The sequence below is a fragment of the Lepisma saccharinum genome, chromosome 3 (genome assembly GCF_977018435.1).
Source record: "Lepisma saccharinum chromosome 3, izLepSacc3.1, whole genome shotgun sequence".
Lineage (NCBI taxonomy): Eukaryota > Metazoa > Arthropoda > Insecta > Zygentoma > Lepismatidae > Lepisma > Lepisma saccharinum.
The window spans coordinates 61291124-61318992 of record NC_139231.1 but is presented as its reverse complement, the minus strand read 5'-3'; the positions used below and the strand labels follow the sequence as shown (position 1 = coordinate 61318992).

Here is a 27869-nt window from a genome sequence, read left to right as displayed (position 1 = left end):
GTATTGGTTCAAAGTGGTAACTCTTAAAAAAAAAAAAAAAATATCCAAAATATTTATTAATATTAGTGGGTGAAATACCTGTTATGTAATCACAAAATAAATGGAAACTTCAATTTTTTATTAATCATTCAATTAGACTAAAAATGTCACGTGACATTTTTGCAGACTCCATGAAAGAAAAGTTGATGCTGATACAGTGGCATCAGTATTGGTTCAGCCCTAGTATTAAATAATAATACAAAAACCTTAGCATTCCGAACTATTCCATAAAATGTAATAATTGATTTGTTGTTTTAAGGTCAATTTATGCACAGATAGGCTAAACAGGACTGGAACTTGTAACGGTATATTTTGTGCTTTTAAGCTGATTATCAGCAACATACACAATATACACTACCATACATTTTTGAATCCTTGTCCCGAGGTTCAAAACTTGCAGTACCTGAAGTTCTGTGGATGCTAGTTTAGGCAATAGACACGTACCTCTTCAAATTACAACTTGACGCCCATTTCCTTTTAGATATATATAGGTTTATTCATAATATATTTACAGAAGTTAATTCTTGGCCGTTATTCGCAAAATTACATTTCGGTGTACCCTGTCCCCCCTTCCCGAAGAGAGTGTGTAGACTCGCGTAGCCACTGGCTCCACGAGTAAAAAAAAATATAACCCTCAGTACCAAAAAAGGTGGCTGAAGGTATGTGTGTTGTCTACCCGGTTTCCCCCATGAAATAAACTATTGGAATAATGTGAAAAGAGCAAGTGTGTGTATTAAAAGAAAGAAAGTTAACATCCCCGCCGTCGGTTCACATAGTAAGGAAAGAATGCTCGCCCAGCCGCTCCCCTCAGAGAAAAAGATACCTCTTACATTTCTGTACTCCGCCAAACATCTGAGGCCGACTGCTCCTCTGCCCTTCCTATTTATAGGCCCCGCTAATGACCTAAACCGTTACTGGAAACTTACCGCTCCCCAACGGCCAAGAACCCAAAAGTACAGGAATACATAGCCATACACAATTTATAACATAAAAAGGATCCAGTAATGATCGCATCATTACAAACTATAGTTTAAAGTGAGATCCAAATCGCTGTGCAATGTGTTTCCACTGGGTATCAAACTCGGGACCCCTCGATTACAAGGCGACAACATTACTACGATGCCATCGAGGAGGCTCCTAAAATGTTATAGTTTAGTAGAAAAAATGTGACAAACAAACTTATCCATAAAGAAGCTTAGCCAGTAACCCCAGAGTTGTCAACCCCTATTTCACTTTACAGCAATTAGTGAAACTTACAAAGAAAGATGTGGAAAAAAAATTACTGTGGGAAGACTAGTTTGATTCAAGTACATTGCAGTGACCATTGATTGCTTATCATTGCATCCTGGGAAAATTTCACATTTGCATTTCTTCCAGTGCCTGTTAAATGTGCCATGCAAGCAGTGATGTCGACACTTGGGGTAGCAATCAGTGGCATGCCCCTCTCCCCTTTAGGCCCTAGTATCTCTTAAAAGAACGTCAAAGAAAGGGAAAGATTGCAAAATGAGGAAGTGCTACTAAAATAAAAGTATACTAACTCCCACCCTATTTCGAAATCCAAAACAAGTCAATTTGACTACTAAGCCAGAGATCACAGGTTCGAACCCCGACCTGGCTATGGGTGCTATTTGTGTTTGTCCCTTCATCAATTTTATTGTATCATCTTCACGATGAGCCAAAAGTGGCGGAAAAGCAAAGTAAAACAAACCAAATCAATCAATGATTTGATTTGATTTTTGTTACTTAGCGTCGCTGGCACATTTTGTTTAATTGTGAAGATGATACGATACAATTAATGAAGAGACTAACACAAACAACACCCATGCCAAGGTCAGTGTTCGAGTTGGTGTTTTAAGTTCTCTTTATGCACAGTAAAGCTAATCGGGACTGGACCTACAGTTTAAAGTGGGATCAGAACCACTATGTGCCTCACCTGGTATTGAACCCAGGACCCCTTGATTACAGTCAGGGTTCGAACCCGGAACTCCCGGTTTCATAGCGTGCAGTGATAACCACTCCCTCGTGGTTGGCTGATTTGGTGTTTGAAGTCCACTTTATGCACAGAAAGGCAAATCGGGACTTAACCTACAGTTGAAAGTGGAATCCGAACCACTATGTGCCTCCACTGGGTACCGATCCAAGACCACTTGCACTCCGACAGCAAAGATGAGTGGAAAGCTCTAACTATTCGGAGACGTGGGTATCGGTAAAGCAAACTGCATTTTTCCTCAGTGGTAAATTTCAATTGGATTTTTGAAACACCAACTTTGTATATGATTTTTTTCTTTTTTTCCCCCTCCATCTCACAATCTTGTTACTGAAGGATCCGGGCTCGAGCCCTGGCCTGTGCACGAGTGTTTCTTTGTATCCACGCTTCACCTGGTTAATTTAATCAACCTTCATCGTCATTATGGAAGTTAGGTAAAGTGATGGAAAAGCAACGCAAAAAAAAAAAAAGTGGGATAAATAATTTCTTCCCAGTGCATCTGCAGGGAACTGTGAAATCAGGAGTCCTGATTTCTCTGTTTATGATTGTCCCTCGTGACTTCCATAAGCTCATTAGCTACTTATCACGATTAAATCTATACAGCTATAAAAAGTGATGGAAGGTGGCAAACATTCACTATATTAGAGGGGATAAACAGGTAACAAAACACACTTTTTGCAGTTTCTTCAAGAATATTCATTTGTCTTTTTGAGTTCTTGGATACATTTTTCATTCCAAATTATTTCATTATTCACTGTAGAGTACAACACACAGGAAAAAGAATGCACGCTCGTCATGGGTTTGATTCCCAGCCTCAATTGTTCTTTGTGAGGTCCCTTCATCAATATCATCACTCATCCTCGCAATAACCAAATTTGGCATAAAAGTGAAGTAACATAAACCAACCCAACAACAACAGCATGCAGACAGACAGTTTGAACGCACGTTCTCTTGCCCAAATTAATACATCAGTATTTATGACTGTTTAGCTTACCCATTTTTTTCTTTATAGGAGGCCAAAATATTAGTATATTTAAATAAAACACTACTAAAACGAGAGCATGAGCAAATATTTGTTACTTAATCATTATATATTTTCCATATTAAAAAAAAGAAACCATAACATTTTTGTTTGCACATAATACAAGTACGATCCCATTTCATAAACAAATAAAACTACATCCCATATTATACATACATATTGTACGTGTAAAATGTTGTGGTGTAAATACAGAGAACATAAGTACTGCAGAAATTTTTCCACAGAGTTCTTTACAGGATTAACAAAGCAATTGAAGGGAAACCAATCCCCTATCTGTTCCTATAGAGATAGACTGGAGGACCTGAAAGCACGGGCTTTCAACCATTGGAGCAGGGGTGAGGGGACAAGGGAGGTAGAGGCAGAAATCTTCCCTTTCCCTTCGGGCGACTGTCTCTACCTGGAACTGATGGGGTGGAGGAAAAGCCAGCTAGGGTACCCAGCCTTGTCTGCTGAACACATCGAGGGACGAGAAGCGCATGGAAAAAAAGTGTTGCATATGAACTCTGGCTTCAAGACAATAAATATTGTGATTTGAAAATAATTAGAGACGTGAGATTGATTGATCTATCTCTGCTAGACTAGCTACTCCTCAGTGCACGTCACTGCATGCAAGTGATATACACTTTGAAGCACAAAATTGTTTTTATTTTATTTATACTCAGGCTAATCAGGACTCGACATACGGTTTAAAGTTGAATGTGTATAACTTTGCAGTGTACCTTCATCGAACCCATTCATTACATGGAAGCTATGAAAACATGAGATATATTGACACACTTGAAACAAGTAGTTACTTTTATTTGCGAAACTATTACCTTTCATTTGATTTAATTTTTGTTATTTAGCATTGTTATTTTTGCAACTTTTGGCAAACAATGCTGAGGATGAGTGATGATATGATAAACACTACAAAGAACCTGAGACCCCTGACATGCAATGGTAACAACTCTGCCACAGAAGTCACTTCCACGAGTGCTGCCACCATACTTGATTTATTGATGCAAATCGAGGTTGAATTACACTAGAACTTTCTGGAAATCAAGGGAAATATACATGAACGCAAACATGTCCATTTTGGACATTTTTATTAGCTATTAGAAGAAAAGTAAACAAAAATGACAGGCCCAATAAAAAGGGTGGCACTAAGTGCCATCTGCCATGCATATAACTCCCTCTCTCGCTGAAACCAAAATTAAGGGGCTACACGCCATACTGCTCTTTCCACATGTGCTGACAATGGGCAGACAATTTTGATTTAGTTAACGCTGTTTGATGGCAGGCAAACTGGCCACAGCAGCTGATCTAGCAGTAACACAAAGATCTCACAAACAGAAACCCACCCAGCAGCAAAGCAACATCCCCCCCCCCAAATGGAACTGACAGCGACGACAACAAAGTAAGTACTTATTTTGGGAATATCAAAAAATTGTCCTCATAAGCATATTTATAAAGTTTATTAACTTTTAAATCTAAATCCTAAATTCTGGTGTAGAATTAATTATTGTTGGGGTTTTTCTCAATTTGCCAAGTAAACCAGAGCCAGGAAGGTGGTGTTTCAGGAGATGAACTGCAATTTTCATGTTTGAGAGATTCCTTTCACATTTTGCATTGGTTTTCAGGTCAGTATACTCAAATGAGGTACTTACCTTTTCTACAAAAGTAATTTTTTATCTAATTGGATAGTGGTAATGTACACTGGCATTAATTGAAGAATAAAAATAGATTTTGCACACAAAAAAGCAAGTTCCTCTTTGGAGTAAACTCGTAGCGTTCCAACATGAACACAAGGATCTTAAATAGGGACGTAACTTGCCCCTCCCGATTAATACTTGTTGATGGTAGAGACAGCCCTGAACAGGTAGGTACAAATATCTAACTTATCATTAAAATAGACTCATGATTAGGTTTAGACTGAAGTGAGCAATGCGAATGGCAGAATGGGGTGTAGACTAGCTTACCCTGTTCGGTTTAGAAATAAGACCAGTAGCTCCTGCTTCTCCGATGATTCCAGATTAAAAGACCTCGTGTCGCTCTCATGCGCACCTATTTAAACCCTTGCTTGGCCTCTCGTCACCTCTCGCCAAAGGCCAGTGTTCTTACCATTTCCTGTGAAAGGTTTACCCAACACATTTCTGAGCAGGAGCTGACAAGGTCTGCCAGGGTCAATATTTCTTAATCAAACGGGTATGCTACGTACTCATATGAATCACTGCATTTCTCATTCCTCATAACATTAAATATACATACCTGAAGTTTCTTCAAAAACTCTCCAATGGCAGCTTTGCCTTCGGTGGAAATTTTCTTTCGGTCAACTGTCAACAGCAAATTATCCTTCCCCTCGTCATCTTTGGTCTGCTTCACAGTTACTATTCCCTTACCAGCCTCCAGTACTACTCTTAGGATCACATATCGAGCCTGAGAATGTGCCTGGGGAAAATAATGGGAGTTATTGCACTGATTAAAACAGGCAGAGTAGTGGTAGCGCTAATATGTAACTTGAATGTGCATTTCTTACCAATAAGCAAAGTAAAATACAAATACATGCTAGTGTGCATTCATACACAAAAAAATTATATTTGAGATTATCTAATATCCACTAATCCTGGTGAACACACAAAAATGAAAAGAAAACACAGTTATACTAAGATTGGTGAACAGGAGTAAATGTCTAACAATGCAATTTTTCCTACTTTTTTGAACATTGTAAACAATTCTTTCCCCACATTTGAAATAATATTTCCATGTAGTCTCAACTTGATCAGTTTTCAACCAATGAATCAAAATTTCGCCCCCTCTTATAATGAAAAGATGTAAAGTATAACATGACATGAACAAGGAAAAGTTGGGTGCAGCATGTATTAATTATAATAGAATGCTTGGTGGTGAACAATCTTACTTACTGAAGGACACAGACTGCTCTCAGTTACAGGGACAGTGTTTAGGCACAGACTATATTCAAAACATTAAGAAATCGTACGAGGGGCATACTATAATGATTTACATTTATTTTTTTTCTGTCCCATGGTCCACCATTCGAGAAGTGAGGACTGGCATATGAAGCTACGAGTCTAATTTACCGATTGCAGGCAGCAGGGCCCAAAAAGGATTCCCGGTGTTCACACAGCAGCACGTTCCGTATATCACTGTCAGCGGACTATTGGACAACATGGAAAGTGGTCAGCGTTGGACAAGTTGGTTTCTATGGAGAGAGGTGTGACCACAGCAGAGATTTACAGATGAGAGTACGCGGGGTGTGGCAGGACCTCGAACCTCTTTCAGCAATGGCCGTGGTTGATTCCCGACTGGTGTGGGAGCGTGAGTTGTCATGTTGCAGGAGTACTCCTTTTACCCATTTTCCTGGTTGTTTTTGCGAACACTTCCCCATATTAAGGTGATCGTGCATGATTCACTGCAGGGTGTTTCTGGACAGGTTTCTGGTAACCTCCATTTCAGAAAACGGGATGCACCTGTTCTCAAGAATGACTTGGTCAACCCGTGTAATGTTTTTTGTTGTTGTCACAGTCACGTTCCTTACAGAACTTGTCTCTTTTTTCTGTTGCCGTGCATCCTGTTTTCCAGCCTTCCACCCAATTGTAAACAGTTTTCCACTCTCCATAGAAACCAACTTGTCCAACACTGACAATTATAATCACTTTCCATGTTGTCCAATAGTCGGCTGACAATGATGTACAGAATGTGCTGCTGTGTGAACACCGGGGATCCTTTTTGGGCACTGCTGCCTGCAATCTGTAAACTAGACTCGGATGCCAGTCCTCACTTCTCGAATGGTGGACCATGGGACCTGGGGAAAAAAAAATAAATAATTACAGGAAAACCTCGTTAATACGAAGTTCAAGGGACCAAAAAATGTCAACTTTGTATTAAACGACTTCGAGTTATCCAAACTTTTCAAGATGGCGCCACTTTTCAGGTGTAAATAAAGTAGAGTATAAATTACCCGCACAAAGGATGTTTTATACTTGGTGGTAGCTCAGAAAATAAGCTTTATATGTACTATATGATAATATTGTACGTTTTAAAGAAAGTGTAAAATATGTTACACAAAATGAGAACAATGAGCTTAACGTGGACACAAAGATTCCAAGGAGACAGTTAACACCATTTATCCTGCCTAGTTATACAACCGGTTATGCACGGGATGAATGCCGTGGCAAAAAGTCTTATAAAAAACGGTATTTTCTTTTAATTGTGCAAAGTCGTTGCTCTTCCACGAAATTCTTACAATTTTAGTTCATAAGAAACCAGTTTGCAAGGAGACCTACGGAAAGGAAAACAATCTCGTTTATTGCAAGAAGTGAAACTTGGAAGAATCTTGACAGTAGTCACACTGGCGCGAGCAAGAGACGGGAGATAATCGGACAGAATTAATATTGGATTTCACTAGAACATTGTCCGTTACAGGATTAACTGGTAAGAGAAGATTCTCTTGGGAGAGAACACAACCTTTCCCTGGCACAAAACAAAACAAAAAAAAATCGGGGCTGTAAATTTCGTTCTGGTTCGGTTGTCTAAAACACATCGTAAAAAAGTCACGTATTCTTTGCTTCAGTTAACTTCATATTCATCCCCCCCCCTCCCCCTTTGCAGATATCAGTTCAAACTCTTCCTCAACTTGCATTGTAATCCACTCTGGAAAAGTAAACACACAACTTGCGATCTGTTTGCACCAAATGTGTATCCTAGGACACATTAAATAAACAGTGCCGCACTCGATAATCACACTGGTTTGGATCCCATTTTATATTTAGTCCCGCTTAGCTCATCAGCATAAAAAGAACTAAAAACAAGCTTTACGAAACTTGCGTATTTTCAGATTAATCGACAATTTATTGTAGGTTTCAGGAGTATTCTGGAGGTCAAACACTCACTCCGCCAAAACTTTTCCTGTATTCCTACAGTGAGCATTGCATTTTTTTGTTTTTTTTTAACAGCAGCACGCTAATGGTTCTGAAGATAAGCGGGGATTATATGGCTTTGCGAGATTCAAAACAATGAAGCTTATTCCTTTGCACTGGATGAGTCATTGCAGTTATCGGCAAGGGAGAGCTTTCCAGATGCAGCGTAAACACAATGAGATCGGCTGGAAGTTAGATCAGCAGGTGGCAGAAGGTAAATCATCGGCATTTTAAAGATAAGACTGAACTTTTATCAGCAAAAAAAAATGATCGTTGGTTTTAAAGAAGGTATTCAGAATGGTTTGCTTTTTTTAGACACGAGCAAGAAAATCGTGGCCGAAACAATTAGCAATGGACCCTTTATAACTCCTTACTCTGCAAAACAGACCTTTAAAAATACACAAAATGGATTGAACAACATTCTATAATAAACCAGACAGATTACAAGAAAATGTACAACATACCAATAACACAGAAAATCATATTTTCATTTAAAAAAAATTATCAACAATGATGTCATCAAAAAATATGACATATCAATAACCAACATTCTAGTGTAACAACACAAGATGAGAAAAACCTACTCCGATGGGAATGGAAAATCCTAAGGAAAATATATGGACCAGTGAATGAAAGGGGACTCGGGCATACAAGAACAAACTAAGAACTCCAGGACCTATATCAGCAGCCAGATATTGTGAATGAAATCAAGAGGATGCAACTAAGATGGTTAGGAAATGTGGAAAAGAGGTGTGTGATAAAATTAATGTATAGAAGACCAGAGGAAGAGGTGGCTGAGGAAGATTAAGGAAACTGGGAGTGAGAGAATGGAGGAAGAAAGCAAGAGATAGACCCATTTCTCAGTCTATTGTGAAGGAGGCCAAGGCCCTACAGGGAGGTGTAGAGCCACAGGGTAGGGTAAGTAAGAAGTAAATGTGATTGTGTCTTAGCATTACACTGGCTGCAAGAGTGAACTAACTGTACAGAAACAACACTGGAAGTCCTACCTGCAGCCATGTTTTAGTAGAAGGTTGGTACATTTCGAGGGCCTTTCCTACTCCATTCCACAATAAGTTGAGCCAGTTTACATAAATGACATCATCAGCCTCTGGTCCTTCAAGTCCAAAAATTCTGGAATGTAGTAATGAAAGAGTTAAGTGCATCATACTTTAATATTACACAAAATATTAGGAAAATCAAAATTATTGACCCTGCAAATTTCCATAATGTTCGTATGTGTCATTTGCACATTTATTCATTCACTTAAAGGCATGTGGAACAGTTTCCACCAGGTCCTTCCCTCTGATTCAGTGTTGCCAACTTAGCTCTTTTGGAGCCAGACCTGGCTCTTTCTTGCACTCAATTGGCTGTGAACTGATGCGCCTGCCCCAATATGATGCCAGCACTGGCTCTGGCTCACATAGACCAACTTTTGCAATGAGTATATGCAATTTTGCACGTGATGTGATACTGTTATATTGGCTGTGTCGCTCCATTCCCTCTTACCTTGCCAGATACTTTTTTAGAGTCTCGTGGAGATGTCATAATATTGTTCCCGATGGCACAGTGGTAGTGTCGTCGCCTTGTAATCAAGGTGTCCCAGGTTCGATACCTAATGGAGGCACATGGTGTTTTGGATCACACTTTAAACTGTAGGTCCAGTCCCAATTAGCCTTACTGTACATAAAGTGGACTTAATAAAACAAATCAGACAATATTGTTATTTGGGAATTCTTTATTTTTGATTTCATACGACCATTGGTGGATTATTGAGATGGGTGATGCCGCTGGAAAACTAAGAATAAATTGTTGGTTAATGGTAATAGCAGCACCCCCACCTCGTTGACATTTAAAATTACCCTACGAGGCACTTTATCCAGCCTTTGTAAATCGAGCTCCTTGAAAGTCAGTTTTAACTGCATTTAAGCTGATATTTAGCTTTTATGCGCATCAGGATGGCTATGGGACGCAAGGAGAAATGTATTGCGCTTATGGGAGTATTATTTGTTTGTTCTCTTGGGAATATCAAAATTCTGATGGCACAGAAAAAGATATCAACGGGAACACGACAGAAATGATGACCAGCGGAAAAGTCGAAACTTCCATTTGATTAGCTGCAACTTGAAGTTGAAGTTGTCGACTTTTATTTCTTCACAAGAAATACATGGAATTCTGAAAATACTCCCTTATCACATTTTTCAAGTATTGTGTCTGGCTTAATAATCAACATAAAAAAATGCATCCACTTGCAACATGGGGAGAAATTCATACTCTTGCATATGACCAGTTTTTTTTAGTAGCATTGCCCATTCCGATTATATAGGAATTAATGCACACATGGTGCGTAACTGTAACTCCTCACCTTAACAACAAATATGCATTTGTGGAAAAGCTAAATAAAGGGTTGTGAGCTCAAATAATTTACATAAATCTAAAAATTTCAGGATTTGTTTTTCAAGTTATTTGGAATAACTTACTAAAAGTCGTGGAGAACAGCATTTCTGAGTCATCCTCAAAATGGCGGCCAGTCGATATGAGTACAGTTCGGAATTTTGGTCCTAGTTCGGAAATGATAAGTCATAGTTTACTTGTGTAAAATTATTTGAACTCTAAAAACACCTAACTTTAAGTGTAACAGTTTTGGATCCAATCACTTTTCTTGTTATTAAAGAATTTACATCCATTTAAACCTGAAAAATGTAGGAATTTTGGCCTTACTCTGGCAGTTTATGAAAAAATGTCCTTATCGATTAAGAAATAGATGGTAAAGGTTGAAATATTTTTAATGAGCTAATCATTATCTAAAATTTAAAATAAAGCTGATTCAGATTGGATAAAAATTATCTCCGCTATTAAATTTTGAAACAGACAGGCTTGGCCAGACTCTAAATCAAAAAATCTCTCTCCTCCAGATGGGACACTAATTCCTGGACTCAGACTGGCAGAGTTCTCAAGCAACCTTTGGATAGATCTGCATCTTGTGAAAGGTACGCCACAACCATTGTGGAGTGGGGCCTTGCACGCTATATACAAGGATCAAGACTCTCCCTTTGATATAAGCAGTGCAGATCCTTTGCCTTTCTTCAATAATGTAGCGTCAGATATCAATACTATCTACTCTACTCTGCTGTATGCAGTGAAAGAGTGCAAGAAAATTGGGCAGATCATCTGTGTTGTGACATTCGAGCAGCCATTATACTGGAAAGCTGTTGAAATTGTATCTGCAACTGAAGACCCTTCTGAATTGTCCAAAGTTGTAGTGCACTTAGGTTTCCATTTACTTATGTCATTTCTGGGCACAATCTGGTACATTATGTCAGGAAGTGGTATAGAGGAACTTTGGAGTATGCTGTACGCCAAGACAACAGTAGTTAATTTAAAATGCTGAATGGCCATGCCTATTCAAGATCATTGAGAGCTCACTTCTTGACCCTGCTCGCCTTATACCAGCAGTTGCAGAGGCATTTACAACCCATGGATGATATGACAAAATCTGAGATCTGCGATCTTATTCAACAATGTCCGGATGGAGAAAACAATATCAAAGATTTGCAGGGAAATGACACTATTAGACACGTGACAAACGATATCAAGGATATCGAAGAACGTGACCTTTCCCAAACTGGGAAACTCTGGATACAGTACATTGAACAGGTCAGAATCATATTGCTGTTCATCCATGCAGATCGGACAGGAGATTGGAAACTTCACTTGTATGCTATTAAATCAATGCTTCCGTATTATCACGCAGCTGGTCATCATTTCTATGAAAAATGTGCCCACCACTATATTCAGCAGATGGAAATAAACTGCATGGGAGAAAAAGAAGAGTCAGAACACCAGAGAACACTGAACGTGTGCGCATTGCTGTGGTTCGCAGTCCTCTGCATTCGGAAAGGCACCATGTTATTTTCAAGAATAATTGTGTGCACATTGTTCATGTACACATTTTATGCAATCCAAAGGTGCAATGTTTGTTCTAGAAATGAAAAATTAAAGTAAATGTAATCAGCAAATCATCTGTCTTCATTATAAAATAGGTAGTCGAAAATGCTCCACCCTGTATGAATTAGCTCCAATGCCACCTTCCCTGTATGACAACATCTCCATGCACAAGAATGCCAAATCAACTACAGTAACTATTGTTGAGTGTCTCCTGCCTTGTGTTAAAATAACCAAAAGACATTACGTATGTTGTGGATGGAGAATTCCTTCTTCACGCAATGGTGTGGACTAAAAATGACACCAACAAATCTGCGTTAAGCATGCGAGTTATGTCAAACGACATTTTTCACCTTGTAGTGCCGTTGTATTTGATGGATACAAATTACAACCAGACACACAGAGTGCTGAAAGACAGAGAAGAGCTTTGGGGAAAATTCTACAACGATCGCATTTGACTCTGCCATGGAAGCAACAACAGATCAAGCACTTGAGAAACTCAGAGAACAAATCTAGACTGATTCTAATGATGAAAACATACTTCGAAGCAGCCAGGATAACCGTATGCCAAGCATGCTGTATGTATGTATGCTGTTCAACAGCAATAGAAGAAAGTACGAATGGCAAATCTGTAGCTGTTGTTGGATCCGATTCTGACCTTTTAACAATCTTAATTGCTAGAAGATTTCCTGAGCAGTCGCTCTTACTGTTAAGGTCCCAGACAAGCAAAACTGAGGGAAAATGCTACGATATCGCTAAAATTCAAGAAACTCTTGGGCCACTCCAAGACTGCTTCCTCTTCTTTCATGCTGCTACAGGCTGCGACACCCCCCCGGCTACATTCAGAAGAGGAAAGTCGACAGCGTTCAAGATACTACAAAAAGATAAAGAATTGTGCAAGTTAGTCAGCATCTTCAACCAACCAAACCTCAACCGTGAGAGAGGGATCGAAATTGGAGAAACATTTCTTATTCACCTGTATGGAGGAGGAGACGTGTCCTCCCTGGACAGCCTGAGACATATCAGGTATAGCAAAGAAGTCGTTAAAAAGCTGTCTTCACATTTCAACTTGCGCACTTTGCTCCCTACCAGTGCGGCAGCCGCTCAACACTCACTTCTAGTGTATCTCCAAGTCCAGGAGTGGAACGGACGAAGCATGAACCCAATCGAATCGGGTTGGTGTGTCAAAGAGGGTATGCTGAATCCAGTACCCACAGAGCTACCACCAGCTCCAGGCGAAATACTAAACTTACTTGCCTGTAAGTGCAAAGTGACTGCGAGAAAGGATTGTGAACGAGCAACATGTGAGTGTAAGAAAGCTGATCTCAAGTGTTTCAAGTTCTGTGCATTGTGCATTCTGCCAAGGAAGTTCCTGCACAAACGGCCATCTGGAAGACGAATCTGATTTAGATTATGACCAACACCAGCCCTAGAAAACCCATATGTCAATCACAATGCCAATGGCCTATTTTCTGATGCATTCCGTAAGGTAACTGCTGAACCCTTAGAATTTCATCTTTACTAATCCGTTTCAAAATTAAATATCAGATATAATTTTTATCAGATCTGAACGAGCCTTTTTTAAAAAAATTGTAGGTAATGATTAGCTCATTAAAAATATTACAACCTTTACCATCTATTTCTCAATCGATAAGGACATTTTTGCATAAACTGCCAGAGTAAGGGCCAAAATTCCTACATTTTTCAGGTTTAAATGGATGTAAATTCTTTAAAAGTGATTGGATAAAGTTAGGTGTTTTTAGAGTTCAAATAATTTTACACAAGTGAACTACGACTTATCATTTCCGAACTATGACTAAAATTCCAAACTGTACTCATATCGACTGGCCGCAATCTCTGTCCGCCAATTTGAAGATGACGCACAAATGCAATTCTCCGAGCCTTTCAGTAAGTTATTCCAAATAAATTGAAAAGCAAATCCTGAAATTTTTAGCTTTATATAAATTACTATAAATTTATAAAATTATTTATAGCCCTTCAATTACTGGGCTAAAATTAAACCTCAAAGTATGCTCTTAGTACAATATTACTGACTCGAATAGGGGATCACAGTTTTACTCACGTTAATACTGTAACAGGGTGGCTACAAACAAGCAGAAATGAAATTCCCTGACTTTTCCGGGTTTTCTAGGACAAAATTTACATTTTTCCCTGACAATTACAAACTAAACTAAATCGATGTTTTTGCAAATGGAAATAATAAACTCATACAGAACCACATATGGTTATGTTAAGTACCAATATTATCTACTATGAAATTGACTTAATTTCTCTATTCTCTATGATTTGAATTCAAACTGCAAAATAGTGATTTTGGAAAATTATTACAATTCACAAACTAGGGAAGGATTACAGAATTTTGTCATACACAGTAAGTTACGACTAAATAAGATAAGAGTGATTGATTAAGAATTAAAGTTATTTTCCATACCCCTTTTTTAATTTTAAGGTAAGGGTTTTAGATAATGGAATTTTCCCCGTATATGCTGAAGGGTGCCTAATGACCATAAGTGGCGACGCACCCAAAAAATTAAAATCAATCAATCTCACGTGACAGATACCGATATATTATGGCACCAAAAATAGGCATAATATTTTTTTTTTTTTTACTTCTTAGTGTTAAGTTTCCCAAAATTCGCATTTTTGTTCTAGAACATTTATCTGCCAAATATACCGAAACTTAATATTCCATTGTGCTTTTAATCTATTATTTTAAATTTCATGGTCTACGTATTTTCGTGACAGTTTGATATGTTGGAATAGATTTTTGAGGAAGTAAAAGTAAAGTGCTCCCGTGCACTTTTCCATGAAGGTGTATAGTAGGGGTGTGGAGTTAGGGCCCCACACTTTCTTGATCACGACTGAATGTGGGGGTGATGTGATCAGCACCATGCTCCTGGCTACCTTTATCCCACAAAGCTTCCTCAAGGTACCAGCTTCATATGATGTTGGGTGGGTGCCGGACCAGTTTGAATAGGTGGAAAACATCCCGGTACTCCCCCGCAGGGGATCGACCCCGGTTCTCTTGCATAGTAGTCAGATGCCCTAATGACTGAGCTCCATTATTACTTGCTCGACAAATGAAAATGGTGCGCACTAAGCTTGGTAATTCAAAACATATCTCATGCAACAAATACGAAGATGTGGCTCCCGTGTGACGGTAGATACGCACTCGATCTCCTGTTAGAACCCTGCCACTTTCTTCTGTGATGCAAATGGTTTTGATAGAAGTAGAAAAAATCGTAGGAAATGCATGATTTAATGTGGCTGTCGGAATTATTCCATGTACGAATAACTCTATAGTTTACTCTTGAGTAAAATGTTGGAAAACTTGCATGTTCTATGTACACAAACATGGCCTAGAAAAGACAAGAATGTCCGATTTCATTTTTCGTTGTTTTAGGACAGACATTTCTTGAAAATAAAATTGCTAAAAACGTCAACAATTCACATTTTATGCCAAATTTGCATTATTTCGATATTTCGAATGGGCAAAAAATGTGTCCATACATCACTGCACATTCCTATAACTTCGCAGCAATTACTATTTTTCACTGTTTTGGCGTTTGCGAAAAATCAATGTCCCTACTAATCGGAAATTACTTTCTGGCCACCCCTCATATAAATCAGTAGAGGGAAAGTGAAAATTTAGCACGGCTGGCAGAGAAAAGCCAATTCTTGAAGAAAGTGATTTGCTTTTATGATTGAACGATTCGAGTAAATATATTAAAATATTTACGTATTTATTATTAGTATTTTATTTCATAATATTGGACATTAACCTTACTCAGTGAGAGATTAATGACCATCTCTCACGAGTTTAAACAGACAGGACAGAGAGTGGCGTTAATTTCATTGCAATACTAGTGTTGCAGTAAATTTGAGGTTGGGAGCATGCACTTGGCAAATTTTTTATAACATTCACCAATGCAGATTTACGTTTCATTCTTTCGTGATAGTATTCAATATATATCCCATTTGGTTGGATTCTTCTTCATATCTAAGAATAGTGCAATGTCATTGTAAACGTATATTAACTTGTGCGAAACCAGTAATATGTCAGGATGATGAAAGAAAACCTTCGTAAGCACTGCTACATTAAATAAGGTGAGGTGAGCCAGAAGAGTAATAAAATTCCAGTAGCATATTTGCAGTCTAAAGCTCTTCTTCTTTATGCATGAGATTTTTGTTGGATGTTGTAGTCCATGCAATTTCTGTCTAATGTTGTAGTGAGATACTTTGTCAGGTGGCGATGTTCGACAAAAATCGTATGTATCAATGGAACCTATTTGTTTCAATGTTCCTTCAGTTTGCCCAACAAAATGCCTTACTACGATGTCAGACATCTATCAAACGGCGCCACCTGCTCTTATCCCCTCCATCTGTTGACAAGTCCCCTTACTACACCCATACGGACAAGAAAAAATGATAATTCAATGCATTTTCCACTTAATATATAGAGGCTTAACCTTTACTCCCCCGATGATACATATGGTATCATCAGAGTAAGGTCGTACTGACCTGATGATACCATATGGTATCATGGTGCTGATTACGAAATGTAATGTGCTTTTTGGACCTTCATACTCTTATGTTTGGGTGGAAACTCTGACACAAGTCTGGAGCAAGCCTGGGAAATTCATATTGATGACCAACCTCCCCTCTTCCCAACATATCCATGCCACATTTCCTAACAGAGTTTCACATTTTGGCTCATTATTAAACTTGTATGGCACCCAGGAACATGAAACATGTTTCAATCTCTTTGGAAACGTCAATTCTTTGAAAAGAATTCTAAAGTTCGCACCTTCTTCCCAAATAGCGGGAGAAGAGGGAGCAAACTCCAGATTTTTATGGTTTTTTCATTGAAATTCGGGGGTCGCCCCCCCCCCCCCAAATGCCCCTTCCTCAGTTCGGCGTTCTGAATTGTACACGGTTGCATGGTATGATGTTTTAGCTGCAAAACAAAACTTATCCAAAATTTGATTGCTCCCATAGTGCCCGAGTTTTAACAATTTTCCTCCAAAAATGGAATTTAACTATTTTTTGTAAAAAAAAAAAAATCACATTTTGGCTGATTATTCAACTTGTGTGGCACCCAAAAACATGAAACATGTTTCATTCTCTTGAGAAATGTCCATTCTTTGAAAAGAATACTAAAGTTCACGCCTTATCCCCAAAATAGCGGGAAAAGAGGGGGCAAAACTCGATTTTTATGTTTTATTCCATTGAAATTGGGGGGGCGCCCCCCCCAAACCCCCCTTCCTCAGTCCGGTGTTTTGAATTGTACACGGTTGCATGCGCTGATGTTTTAGCTGTAAACCAAAAGTTATCTGAAGTAGATTGCTCCCATAGTGATTGAGTTATAACAATTTTCCTCCAAAGAGTGTTTGAATTTAAAATTCCCACCGAGAAGGCTGGGCGAGAGAAATTTCTCTCTCCCTCCTCCTCCTGCCATCACTGGTTTCTGGCACCATGGTTCTGTTGCACATAAAAGGGGCCTAAAAGTTGAGGCCGAAACTAACAAACGAGATTTCCTGTTCCCGTGCAGAGTTCCATAACGATATCTTTAAATAAAAAAACAAAAAAAAGTCAATGAAGACTAAATTCCCTGACTTTTTTTGACACCTCAAATTTCCTGACTTTTCCCGGTTTTCCAGGTCTGTCGCCAACCTGTGTAAGGCAAATTTGTCCACGTAATCTCTTAATTTTTTCCTTATGCCATTAGTAACAATGTAATAAAATTTCAATTTAAACTGTATCTTGTACATGAAGTGTTCAACAAACTTTATCTAGTCTGAAATCAGAAAACAATGTTAGACACCTCAATAAACTATTACTTACTTCAGAACTTCCTTATTTACACTGAGATAAAGCCCCACACATTCAGCTCTACATTCTTCATAAGAAGATCCCATTGTTGTGAACTTTGAGTCATAAGTGTCGCCATGTTCATACCAAGACTTTATCTAAAATTATACAAATATCAAATATTTTTTTAAAAAATACATAGTAAATTGTTCAAACAAAAAAAAAATGTGTTCTACTAAGATGTTCTATTGTACAGTCCTGTTTTAAAAATTGCAACAAGAAAGTGGTACATACCAACAGCCACTTAGTGGATTTCTATATGATAAAGAGTTCAAAGCATGACCAACCCCATTTCCTAGAATATTTAATAAACAATTTATTTCAAATCTAACTACTGGTAATAATCAGTATATCAAACTGAAGTATAATTTGTCTACAACAAATTACAAATTTATTGCTTGTTCCATTTTTTTCTTCAAAAATCTACTTTTACTGCAACCCTAGGGGAAAAAAATAAGATTTTTCCAGGCTGGTCCACACCCTGACCAATAACTAACTATCAATGATATAAGACATGACAATAGAAAATTAATTTAAAGAACCAATGAATATTCAAACAATGAATACAACTTACCTTTTCACCTGTCAATGGATTAATTAATGTCTCCTTATCAAAATTGAAGCTCCCATCCTTTTCCCTCCTCAGAAGCTTGCCACTTCCATGGCCAAGCAGTTCGTGGAGTCCGACTTGTACCTAAGGAAAGGGAGAGGGATATTTTGTGCAATTGTTTTCATCTGTTTCTATTATTAAAGCAATCTTGAAACATTTTTACTTTAAATGGTGGACATATACCTTCTTGCATATCTAGACAGAGTTCAGTATTCTCGTTCCTTTTTATTCAACAAATGAGTACTTTTAGAAGATAAGCTAGAACTTGTTTGTAAACATACTCTAAACAATACAGTGGAACCCCGATTTTACGTTCCTCAATTTTACAATTTCCCGCATTATATGTGGGTTGGAAATTTAATAGTGGCAACTATTTATTCTCAAATGATACAATGAGATACCTCTGTGAAACTTTTACAGCCCTTCGATGTAGTCACCAGCATTGTGTACAACCGTTGCCAGCGATGTGGAAGTCATAGTATTTCTGTAGTAGTGCCTGTTCTGTTGATGGTTTTTAATAGAATGGTCTATTGCCTGAAGAATCTCTGGAACAGTTCGGAAGCTTCATCTTAAGAATCAAATGCAAGTCACAGGGGCTAGTAGAGCATCTGCAAGCCCCATCGAGCTAACAAATCAGTCACAGGTTGCATTACATGTGCCCGAGCATTGTCCTGCAAAATGATTCAGCAGAAAGGGTCCCCTCTTCTTTCGCAATGCAAGTTGCAGGTTATGTTCCAAAAATAAACAGTAATACTGCACATTGACGGTCTGTCCTGGAGGTAAGACAAGAATCACCAGAAATTTCACATTAGTGAGGTTCTGACTACACAACTTTAGACTGCCAACTCTAACGATACTCCATTCCTCGTTACTGCGCATGCACCTAGTGTTTGAAGGAAGAGGTCATTTACTGGGAGGTAGCTTAGGTATTAAACTAACATGTGGCATAAGTGAGAAGCACCGGTTCCGTGTTGCCACTATTAAATTCCCAACCCAGGTACATTCAATTCTGATTGTCCCAATGTAGGAAAATGCTGTAAAATTTTCCTCGATTTTACACTTTCCCCCATTTTAAGTTTTTTCAGCTTGGTCCCCTAAAAAACTTAATATCGAGGTTCCATTGTATTCAAATTCTTTCTCTGTGTATTGTTAACATTTAAATCTTAATATTGACCTAACCCAGGCACTCATCAACACAAAATTGATGAGAAGTCCCTCTCTGCTCTCTTCAATTCTGTTCTATTTGTTCAGGGGGAACAAGAATGCACGAAAATGTAAAATCCAGGGAAAGTTTGTAGGATTTTGTTCTATTGCAACCAACTCTGTAACACTGCTGTGAGTTACATTCTATAAGCTCAAAATAACATGGTCTAAGCAGAGTTATCACCGTCAAACAATAACAACGGTGCAGAGACTTTGACAATACCCGAGAGGGACAAAAGAAAGATGCAGGCAGTGGAGATGACATTTTTAAGGAGAGCTTACAGTGAAGAAGGATTGGGAATAAGGCCAAGGGGGAGACCAATATGTCGGTGGAAAGAGCAGATAGCGGAGAGTGTTAGAAAAAGATTGGTGCACCATGGAAAGAGAAAAGTGGTGGAAGACCAGGAAAAAATTGAGAGGCTTGACTTCTATGCCAACCCAGCCAGAGGCAGGAAACAGCAAAGAATGATGATGATGATGATGAAAATGTAAAACATAGAAAATAAATACGGAGAAACTAGTACTCACTTTTATCCGCAAAGCTGTTTTTTCTTCCTTTTCTTCGATTAATTTCAGTGGCCACTGCCACCATCCTCGTTGGAACTTGCTGCGCTGATGGTGCAGTGGCCACTGAAATTAATCGAAGAAAAAGAAGAAAAAACAGCTTTGCGGATAAAAGTGAGTACTAGTTTCTCCATATTTATATACTACCGCGTCTCTCTTTTCCCAATTATGAATAGAAAATAAATCAAATATTTTCCTGTACCGGGGAGATTAAGTGTAAATGTATAAAAAAAATAGGTAAGGAACATACAATCGTGATTCTGCTGTAAATCAAACATTCATAGTTCGTTTGTTAACATAAGAATAAATTAATCAGTATATTAAACAGGATCGAGAGACTTGGATGGAGAGGGAGAAAAAAGGGATATAAGTAGAGTGAGGCAGATGGAAAAAAAGCAGCGTAGACCTTATGTTGGGTTTGCAAGGTTTTCTTATTTTTGTGAAGGATATATAAAACTTGTTCCTTTCTTTGTTTATTCAATAAACTTGAATTGTGATCAAGATAAGAACAACTTTGAAAGAATTGAGGTTCCTGGTCATAACAAATTATTATGAATGAAATTACAATACTTGTTTTGTAGAGGTGACTTGAAAAAAGATGGACCTTACAAAAATTGCAATGTATGATCATCCTCTCAGTCTGTGGGTAATTTAAGATCAAGATTGGATTATGACAAAAGTTTAGATTGAAATAAGTTGTTTACCTCAAACGATGTCACTCTGTATTTCATCATAAGGGCTTGGTCCTCAGGAGAAACAAATGCAATGACAGTGTCCTTGTAGCTGGCTGGAATCACGTTTCCTAAAGAAACATTTTTGAATCCCTCAGACTGCCGGATTTCATCATCTTGAATGAAACATAACAGAATATAAGTAATCATTCTTGTAGTACTCATAGCTTCGTCCATTGAAAGAAATTAAATACAGAGTTCTCTTTATGACAGTAGAAAACTTCTTATGTCACGTGCTGGCAACATATTTGTTAAAACACTAAAATAACACACAAACGGCACGATAAAAAAACACTTCGGAGTTCTTCCAAGCTTTAGACTCCTTTCGTAACGACAACTGAGTCTACTCAGTCTTTCCTCGACCAGCCCTGAAGATGACTCCATGAAGGAGTCGAAAGCTTGGAAGAACTCCGAAGTGTTTTTTATCGTGCTGTTTGTGTGTTATTTTAGTGTTTTAACAAAGAGTTCTCTTTATTACAAGAGGGGTAAGCCACCACCTCTGAAATTTAATCCAACAAAAGAGATCAAGTATCTTTGTGGCAAGGAGGAAGATTTTGATTTACATGATGATGTTTGGGACACACAATTGGAATTTGATAAGATTTTCATAAAGAATGAATACATAAAAGAAAATACTTCAGGGTTCACTTGTTAGCTTCCACTCATTGTAAAAGTGTTTCTTTTTAAAAACTTATCCCACGGTTATACGAGGTGCATCCAGAAAGTAAGTTTCCCTATTTTTTCCCCGTGAAAGTAAACATAATGAGTCATGTAAATTGCGCATGCGCAGCAGAGCTAAGACGTATCAATCATATGCCAGGCGGACAGATCCCGCCCGGCACCAGTAGCGAGGCAGCAGTGGTCCGAAGTGGAAGCTCGTATTCCTTCTCCCGCTGCATGCCAGTAGCGGGGCAGCAGTGGTCCGAAATAAAAGCTCGTATTCCTTCTCCCGCCACATGCGAGGTTCGGTCGGTGATTAAGTTCCTGAATGCACAAAGCATTGCGCCAATTGACATTCATCGTCAGCTCTGTGAGGTCTATGGGCCGAACATTATGAGTAAGCAGATGCTGCGTAGCTGGTGTCGGCAGTTTTCGGAAGGTCGTCAAAGTGTCCATGATGAAGAGCCCATTGGGCGTCCATCCTTCATCACTGATGATCTGGTAAAGCTGGTGCGGCAGCGCATCGTAGAGAATCGTCGCTTCACGATTACGGAGTTGAGTAGCCTTTTTCCGCAGATATCGCGATCCGTGTTGCATGAGATTGTCACGCAGTGCCTGCTGTTCAAAAAATTGTGTGCCAGGTGGGTGCCGAAAAACCTGACACCCGAACACAAAATTAAACGTTCAGGAGCAGTACTGACATTCCTGCAATGGTACCATGATGACGGCGATGATTTCCTCGACAGGATCGTCACGGGCGATGAGATGTGGATTTCGCACTTCACCCCGGAAACCAAGCAGCAGTCAATGCATTGGCGGCATAGTGGATCTCCGGTCAAGAAAAAATTCAAACAGACGCTGTCGGTACAGAAAGTGATGTGCACCGTGTTTTGGGACAGGAAGGGCATTTTGCTCATTGACTTCCTCCCCAGAGGTGAAACGGTGAACGGTGACCATTACTGTGAAACACTAAGGAAATTGCGACGTGCCATTCAAAACAAGAGGTGTGGCATGCTTACTGCAGGTGTTGTGCTCCTCCATGACAATGCTCGTCCACATACGGCTCGGCACACAGCAGCTGTTTTGACGGAATTTGGCTGGGAGTTGTTTGATCATCCACCTTACAGTCCTGATCTGGCTCCCAGCGATTTTCACGTTTTCTTGCACCTCAAGAAATTCCTGTCCTCCGGTGAGCGCTTTGGCAACGACGAAGAGCTGAAGACGTCTGTGACATGCTGGTTCCATTCACAGGCGGCAGAGTTCTACGACAGTGGGATCCAAAAGTTGATACCATAATACGACAAATGTCTCAATTGTGGTGGTTGCTATGTTGAAAAATAGCTGAACCTTTGCTGTACCTGTTGCTAATAAATGGTTTCCTGAAACTGTGTTGTTTAAAAAAACAATAGGGAAACTTACTTTCTGGATGCGCCTCGTAACTAAAAACATTATATAAACTTAAAAATAAATGTCTGATGATGGGGGCATGTATTCTCCCAAAACATTACATCAAAAAATGTTCTAAATGCTTGTAATGACCGTAAACTACAATAGGAATGATCTTCATTTTATTTTAATAATATTTTGGTTAGTATTGTAAGTATGCATATTCTACAATGCGAGTAATACATTCATTCAAAAAAAGCTACTCACAATTTGGAATGTTTATGCCGGCCGGAATTCCACTTCCTGAGAAAGTCAAAACATCCAGAGAAGTGAAGTCTGGTCGAAGAAATTTGTCCTTCTCAAACTCCTTTGGCCACGGAAGCTCTGGCAGAAAGGTTTCGGCCTTTTCCACCAGTTCAGCAAATTTGGCTGACATTTCCTTATTCACCATGGCAACAAAGCCTTCGAATTCACCCCGGACACCAGCAGGGTCTCTGTATGTCTCTATAAAGCCAATGTACCTGAAATATTAATTTTTAAGGAAATTAAATCAAAAGTTAAATGCATGGTTTTTACCACAAAACCAGACAAAAATTAGTATCTTGTTTCAATGTTGTTTCTAAACTTATTTTTCTCAAAATTCTCTTCAGTGAGCACGTCAAAAACTTTCAAATTTCATGTCCTTCCAATTATCGATAATATTTAAGCATCACAGACAGGAAAGGGGGGGGGGGGAAGCAGCTACACCTTGTGCATTGCACCATTCCAGAGATGTGGTTTTGGAATGACACGATAGAACCACACTTCTTGACACCGACTGCACTAGAGGTGATTTCACCTTCTCAGTTCCCCCTTGAACACAGCTAAAACTGTCCTCATTTATCTTTAAAGAGGTTAAAAACACTACCCGAGACAAATTAGTCCCAACTAATTTCAAAACAACGGACGGCTTCATGTGTAACACAAAGAGACAGCAGCCCTACACTAGTTCTTTCCGGCATGCTTACATATACAGAGACAAATTTTAATGTGAGATTGGAAACCACGCCTGGAGGATAATTTTCCTTCCCAGTTTGTTACTTTACACCACATTTCTACTTTTCTAGATTACTCATGATGATTAGGATAAAATGATGGGGCAAACACGACTCTATGCCTCACCTTAAGTTAGAACTAGGTATGAGCCATTACCGCTTTGAACCGTTACAGATGCTGATACTCTCACTTATATAGGGTGTTTCATAAAGTGCGCAGTTTTTGAAAATGCAATAACTCAGCCAAAATGGCATGAAAATTTACATTTTTATTTTTATTATTTTACATATTCATTACGATTGAATAATTGAAAAGTGTCCAGCATATGCCCGTATGCGATTTAAAAGTGAAAAATGATGTCTGGCATATGTCCATATGGCATATTTCTTCGTTTCGCATGATCGGTTGCTTTGATCTCTTGCGTCAACTGAACGTTGTAAGGGTGCATATGAAGGTGTTCTTTCAGTATTCGTTGCACTGAGGATACCGATATCTCCAACTGTTGTGAACGACTGCGAAGTGACTTTGCAGGGCTAACATTCACACTGTCTTGCACTACTGCCGTGTTTTCATCTGTGCAACAACTGAGTTTTCGCCCACGCGAATTCATGGTTGCAGCTGACCCGGATATCTCGAATTTCTTCACCAACATCATAACTTTTGTTGCAGTGGGGACATTGTTACGTTTGAAGATTGCGTGAAGATTACGAACTATCTGTGCATAAGACTCCTCATTTCTGTAATGTGTTTTGAAGATAATGACGCATTCCTCGATAGTGAACCGCTCCATGGCAACTAAACTGAACAAATGCCAAGAAATCGCTCAAGTAATAATCAGAGTGATCAGAGATTACGAAAATGATAAGAACAGTGTTGCCAACCTTCAAAAAAAATGACAAGCGATTTTAAAACTGCACACTTTAAGAAACACCCTTTATATGTCACGAACATTACAACAGACGTAAACATGTGTGCAATTGAGTACCAAATTCTCAGATTGTTTAAAAAATGTAGGCAATTCAATAACAATTCTGTAGACTAGACACATCATTCCTTACTCTGCCATACTACCCGTTTCAATTTCTTATTCCCAAATTTAACCTCTCATTTTTGGTAAAAAAAAAAAAGGTAAAGTGCTCCCCTGTGCTTAGCACCATGCCATGATGGCATATAGGGGGTGTGGGGTAACACCCCACACTTTCTTGACCTGCTCGTGAGTGGGGGTGATGTGATCAGCATCATGCCCCTGACTGCCTTTACCCCCCAGGGTTTCCCCCAGGTACCCATGTCATTCGATGTTGGGTGGGCACCGGGGCCACTTCCAACGTTAGAAAAGTTCCCGGATTTGAACCAGCCGGGGATCGAACCCAGGACCTTTAGCATGATAGATGCGTTACCGACTGAACCACCTCTCATTTTTGGCATGACAAAAACAAATCATTACCATAATGTATTCAAAAAGTATATATGAATCAGAGAATTTCTCCTGCATCACATTACTGCTAAAAGTATTAACAAAATTTAATGAAGACCTAATATGTACTCTCCAAATGGTGAAGAATGAGGCACATGCAGACCATTGTTGTGTTTTTCTCCTACAATGTTGTTATTTTTTTGCGGTATTGAGCTATACGGAAGGAAAAGCTCACAAGGTGCAACTGACTTTACCAACAGCTAATCACAGACCCTGTCTCAAGTAGTGAAAGACTACTTACTTCATAGATTATTTTACACATTATAGACTTAAAAATCATAACAGCAAGTACTATTATAAATTAAATGTACAAACACACAACCAAAATGTTACTGAATTTTTACACACACTTATGCACAGATATGCACTTGATGCATGTTCTGAAACACAGTTCTCACCTTATGCCAAGATAAATGCGTATTACGTAATATTTTCACTGAATATGTTCTTAAAATTCATTTTATACAATATACAATGAAGAACTGATTGTGGTAATTATTTGTAATCTGCATCTAATTGACAGCCATTTGACAATTTGTGCGAAATGGATTATCTGCACATAAGTGCATGTGGAACTGAATTTGGTTAACATTAAAAATTTATAAAATATGCAACAAAGGTATAAAAAACATTACGTTTCAATAACAGGTCCTTTGTCCTTAATCCAAAATCTGGAACCATCTTTGTGTGCAGGCAAAGACCCAGTTACAAAACTCTTTACATAACTATCCAACATCTGTTTTTCATTTTCATTGGCAGCATATTTCTAATAATAAAAAGAAAGAGGATGTATATGAAATAAGAAAACAGTTTAACCTTATGTAAACAAATATGAATAACACACATCTGTCCAAAACTCAAGTCAATAAGTACGTATGCGATTCAATTTTAATTTACAAAGTATAACTATGTAACTATGACATTCCTACACAAGACATTTTACCCCTGCAGCAAAAAAAGCATTCTACCTGTGCCTGTCCTGGGCAAGATGAATTCAAACATTACAATCATTGACAATTTCCTTTAGATCTATCTCATTATTACTTACGTGAAATTTAGAAATTTCGCACTTCCGCATTGCACAATTTAATGGTTGAATCCTATTAATTTCAAAGATCATCCACTGTCTTCATTCACAAAAGGGTATGGCGTCTGAAGCGGAGATGGTACCGCGTCACTGCTTTGTTTGTTCCCGGGTGGTGGTAGTTGCAATTTCTCCTGTTCGGCAGCGCTGGCATGTGTATCCTGGTTTGAGTCGTCTGCTCCTGTTGTCAGGTGGTGTTGGCGGGTGGTGGTTGGTGGGGGCTGGCCCATGTTACTCGGCATGGTGCAGTTCCTGTTCCCCACGTGGCTGGAAGGGGGTCGAGTATGTGCACCGCATCTTTTCTTTGTCTGGTCGGGGATCTGTTTGAGGATGGGGTGCCAAGTCGGGTGTGCCTGTCCATTGTCCAGGTTCAGTGCTGGTTTCTGCTGGATGATGGCATGGGCTTCTTTGATGGTGTTTTCTATGACAGAGCCGGTTGGGTGAAGTATGGATATGGAGGAGATTGTGTGGTTAGTGGAGTGGAGGTGTTGAGAAAGGCCGGATTTTTGTGTGTTTTTTTTTTTGGCATCTTTAACGTGTTCGTTAATCCGTTCTTGGACGGTGCGGATGGTTCTGCCAATGTAGGTGTTGTGGCATTGGCATGTGGCCTTGTAGATGCAAGTTTGGGTAGGTAGGATCTCTTGAAATTGGGTAGTGCTCTTCTGATTTGGGATATAGGTTTTTATGCCACTCAGATGTTGAAGGGTTTCAGGGCCTTGGCAAATTTGCTACATGTGGTGGGGCAGTATGGAAAAGCGATCCATTTGGGTTTGGGATTTTGGTTCGTGTTATCTCTGTCTCGTGGGTGTCGGAGCTGGGCTTCTGCTTTTGCACACCACATGGATAGCTGGCGTTCGGTGTAACCGTTGTTTAGTCCTATTTCAGTTACACATGCTATTTCATCATGGAGGTAGTCTTCTGTGCAGCTGTGTGTGAAGGCTCTTCTCTAGAAGTTAATCCATAGTCCATCTTTCTGTTTTGGTAGGTGGTTGGATTTGGCATGGATGTACTGGGTGCCCTGACCTGGTTTCCTGTATACGGACGTGATGAATTTGTCTTGGTGTCATTGGATGCTTAGGTCGAGAAAGTTGAGGTGGCCATTTTCTTCCCTTTAAAATGTGAAAATTTGTCTTAGGATGTATGTTGTTGAGGGCAGTTAGGAGATGGTTTAGGTCCTCTTCCTGTTTGTAAATGACTAGGGTTTCATCGGCATATCTTCTGTATGTGCAAACTCTAGTTGGGTGAGTATTGACTTCTCTGCCACATGCAGTACAATGTTGGATAGGGTGCAGAAAGGGGCTTGC

At 39.0% G+C, this 27869-nt stretch overlaps 1 protein-coding gene across 3 annotated transcripts in view; it reads right to left on the bottom strand.

Moving 5' to 3' along the window:
* The window catches only part of DppIII (dipeptidyl peptidase 3), a 119667-nt gene that overhangs the window by 2023 nt on the left and 89775 nt on the right, over window positions 1-27869 (bottom strand). For all 3 annotated transcript variants that reach the window (XM_083118659.1, XM_083118660.1, XM_083118658.1), the window contains exons 7-13: window positions 26117-26247; window positions 23240-23493; window positions 20900-21042; window positions 18393-18512; window positions 17792-17916; window positions 8992-9115; window positions 5316-5495 (exon numbers count right to left, since the gene is read on the bottom strand). In XM_083118659.1, the coding sequence (XP_082974785.1) occupies window positions 5316-5495; window positions 8992-9115; window positions 17792-17916; window positions 18393-18512; window positions 20900-21042; window positions 23240-23493; window positions 26117-26247 (1077 nt within the window). The remainder of the gene's footprint in view (window positions 1-5315; window positions 5496-8991; window positions 9116-17791; window positions 17917-18392; window positions 18513-20899; window positions 21043-23239; window positions 23494-26116; window positions 26248-27869) is intronic.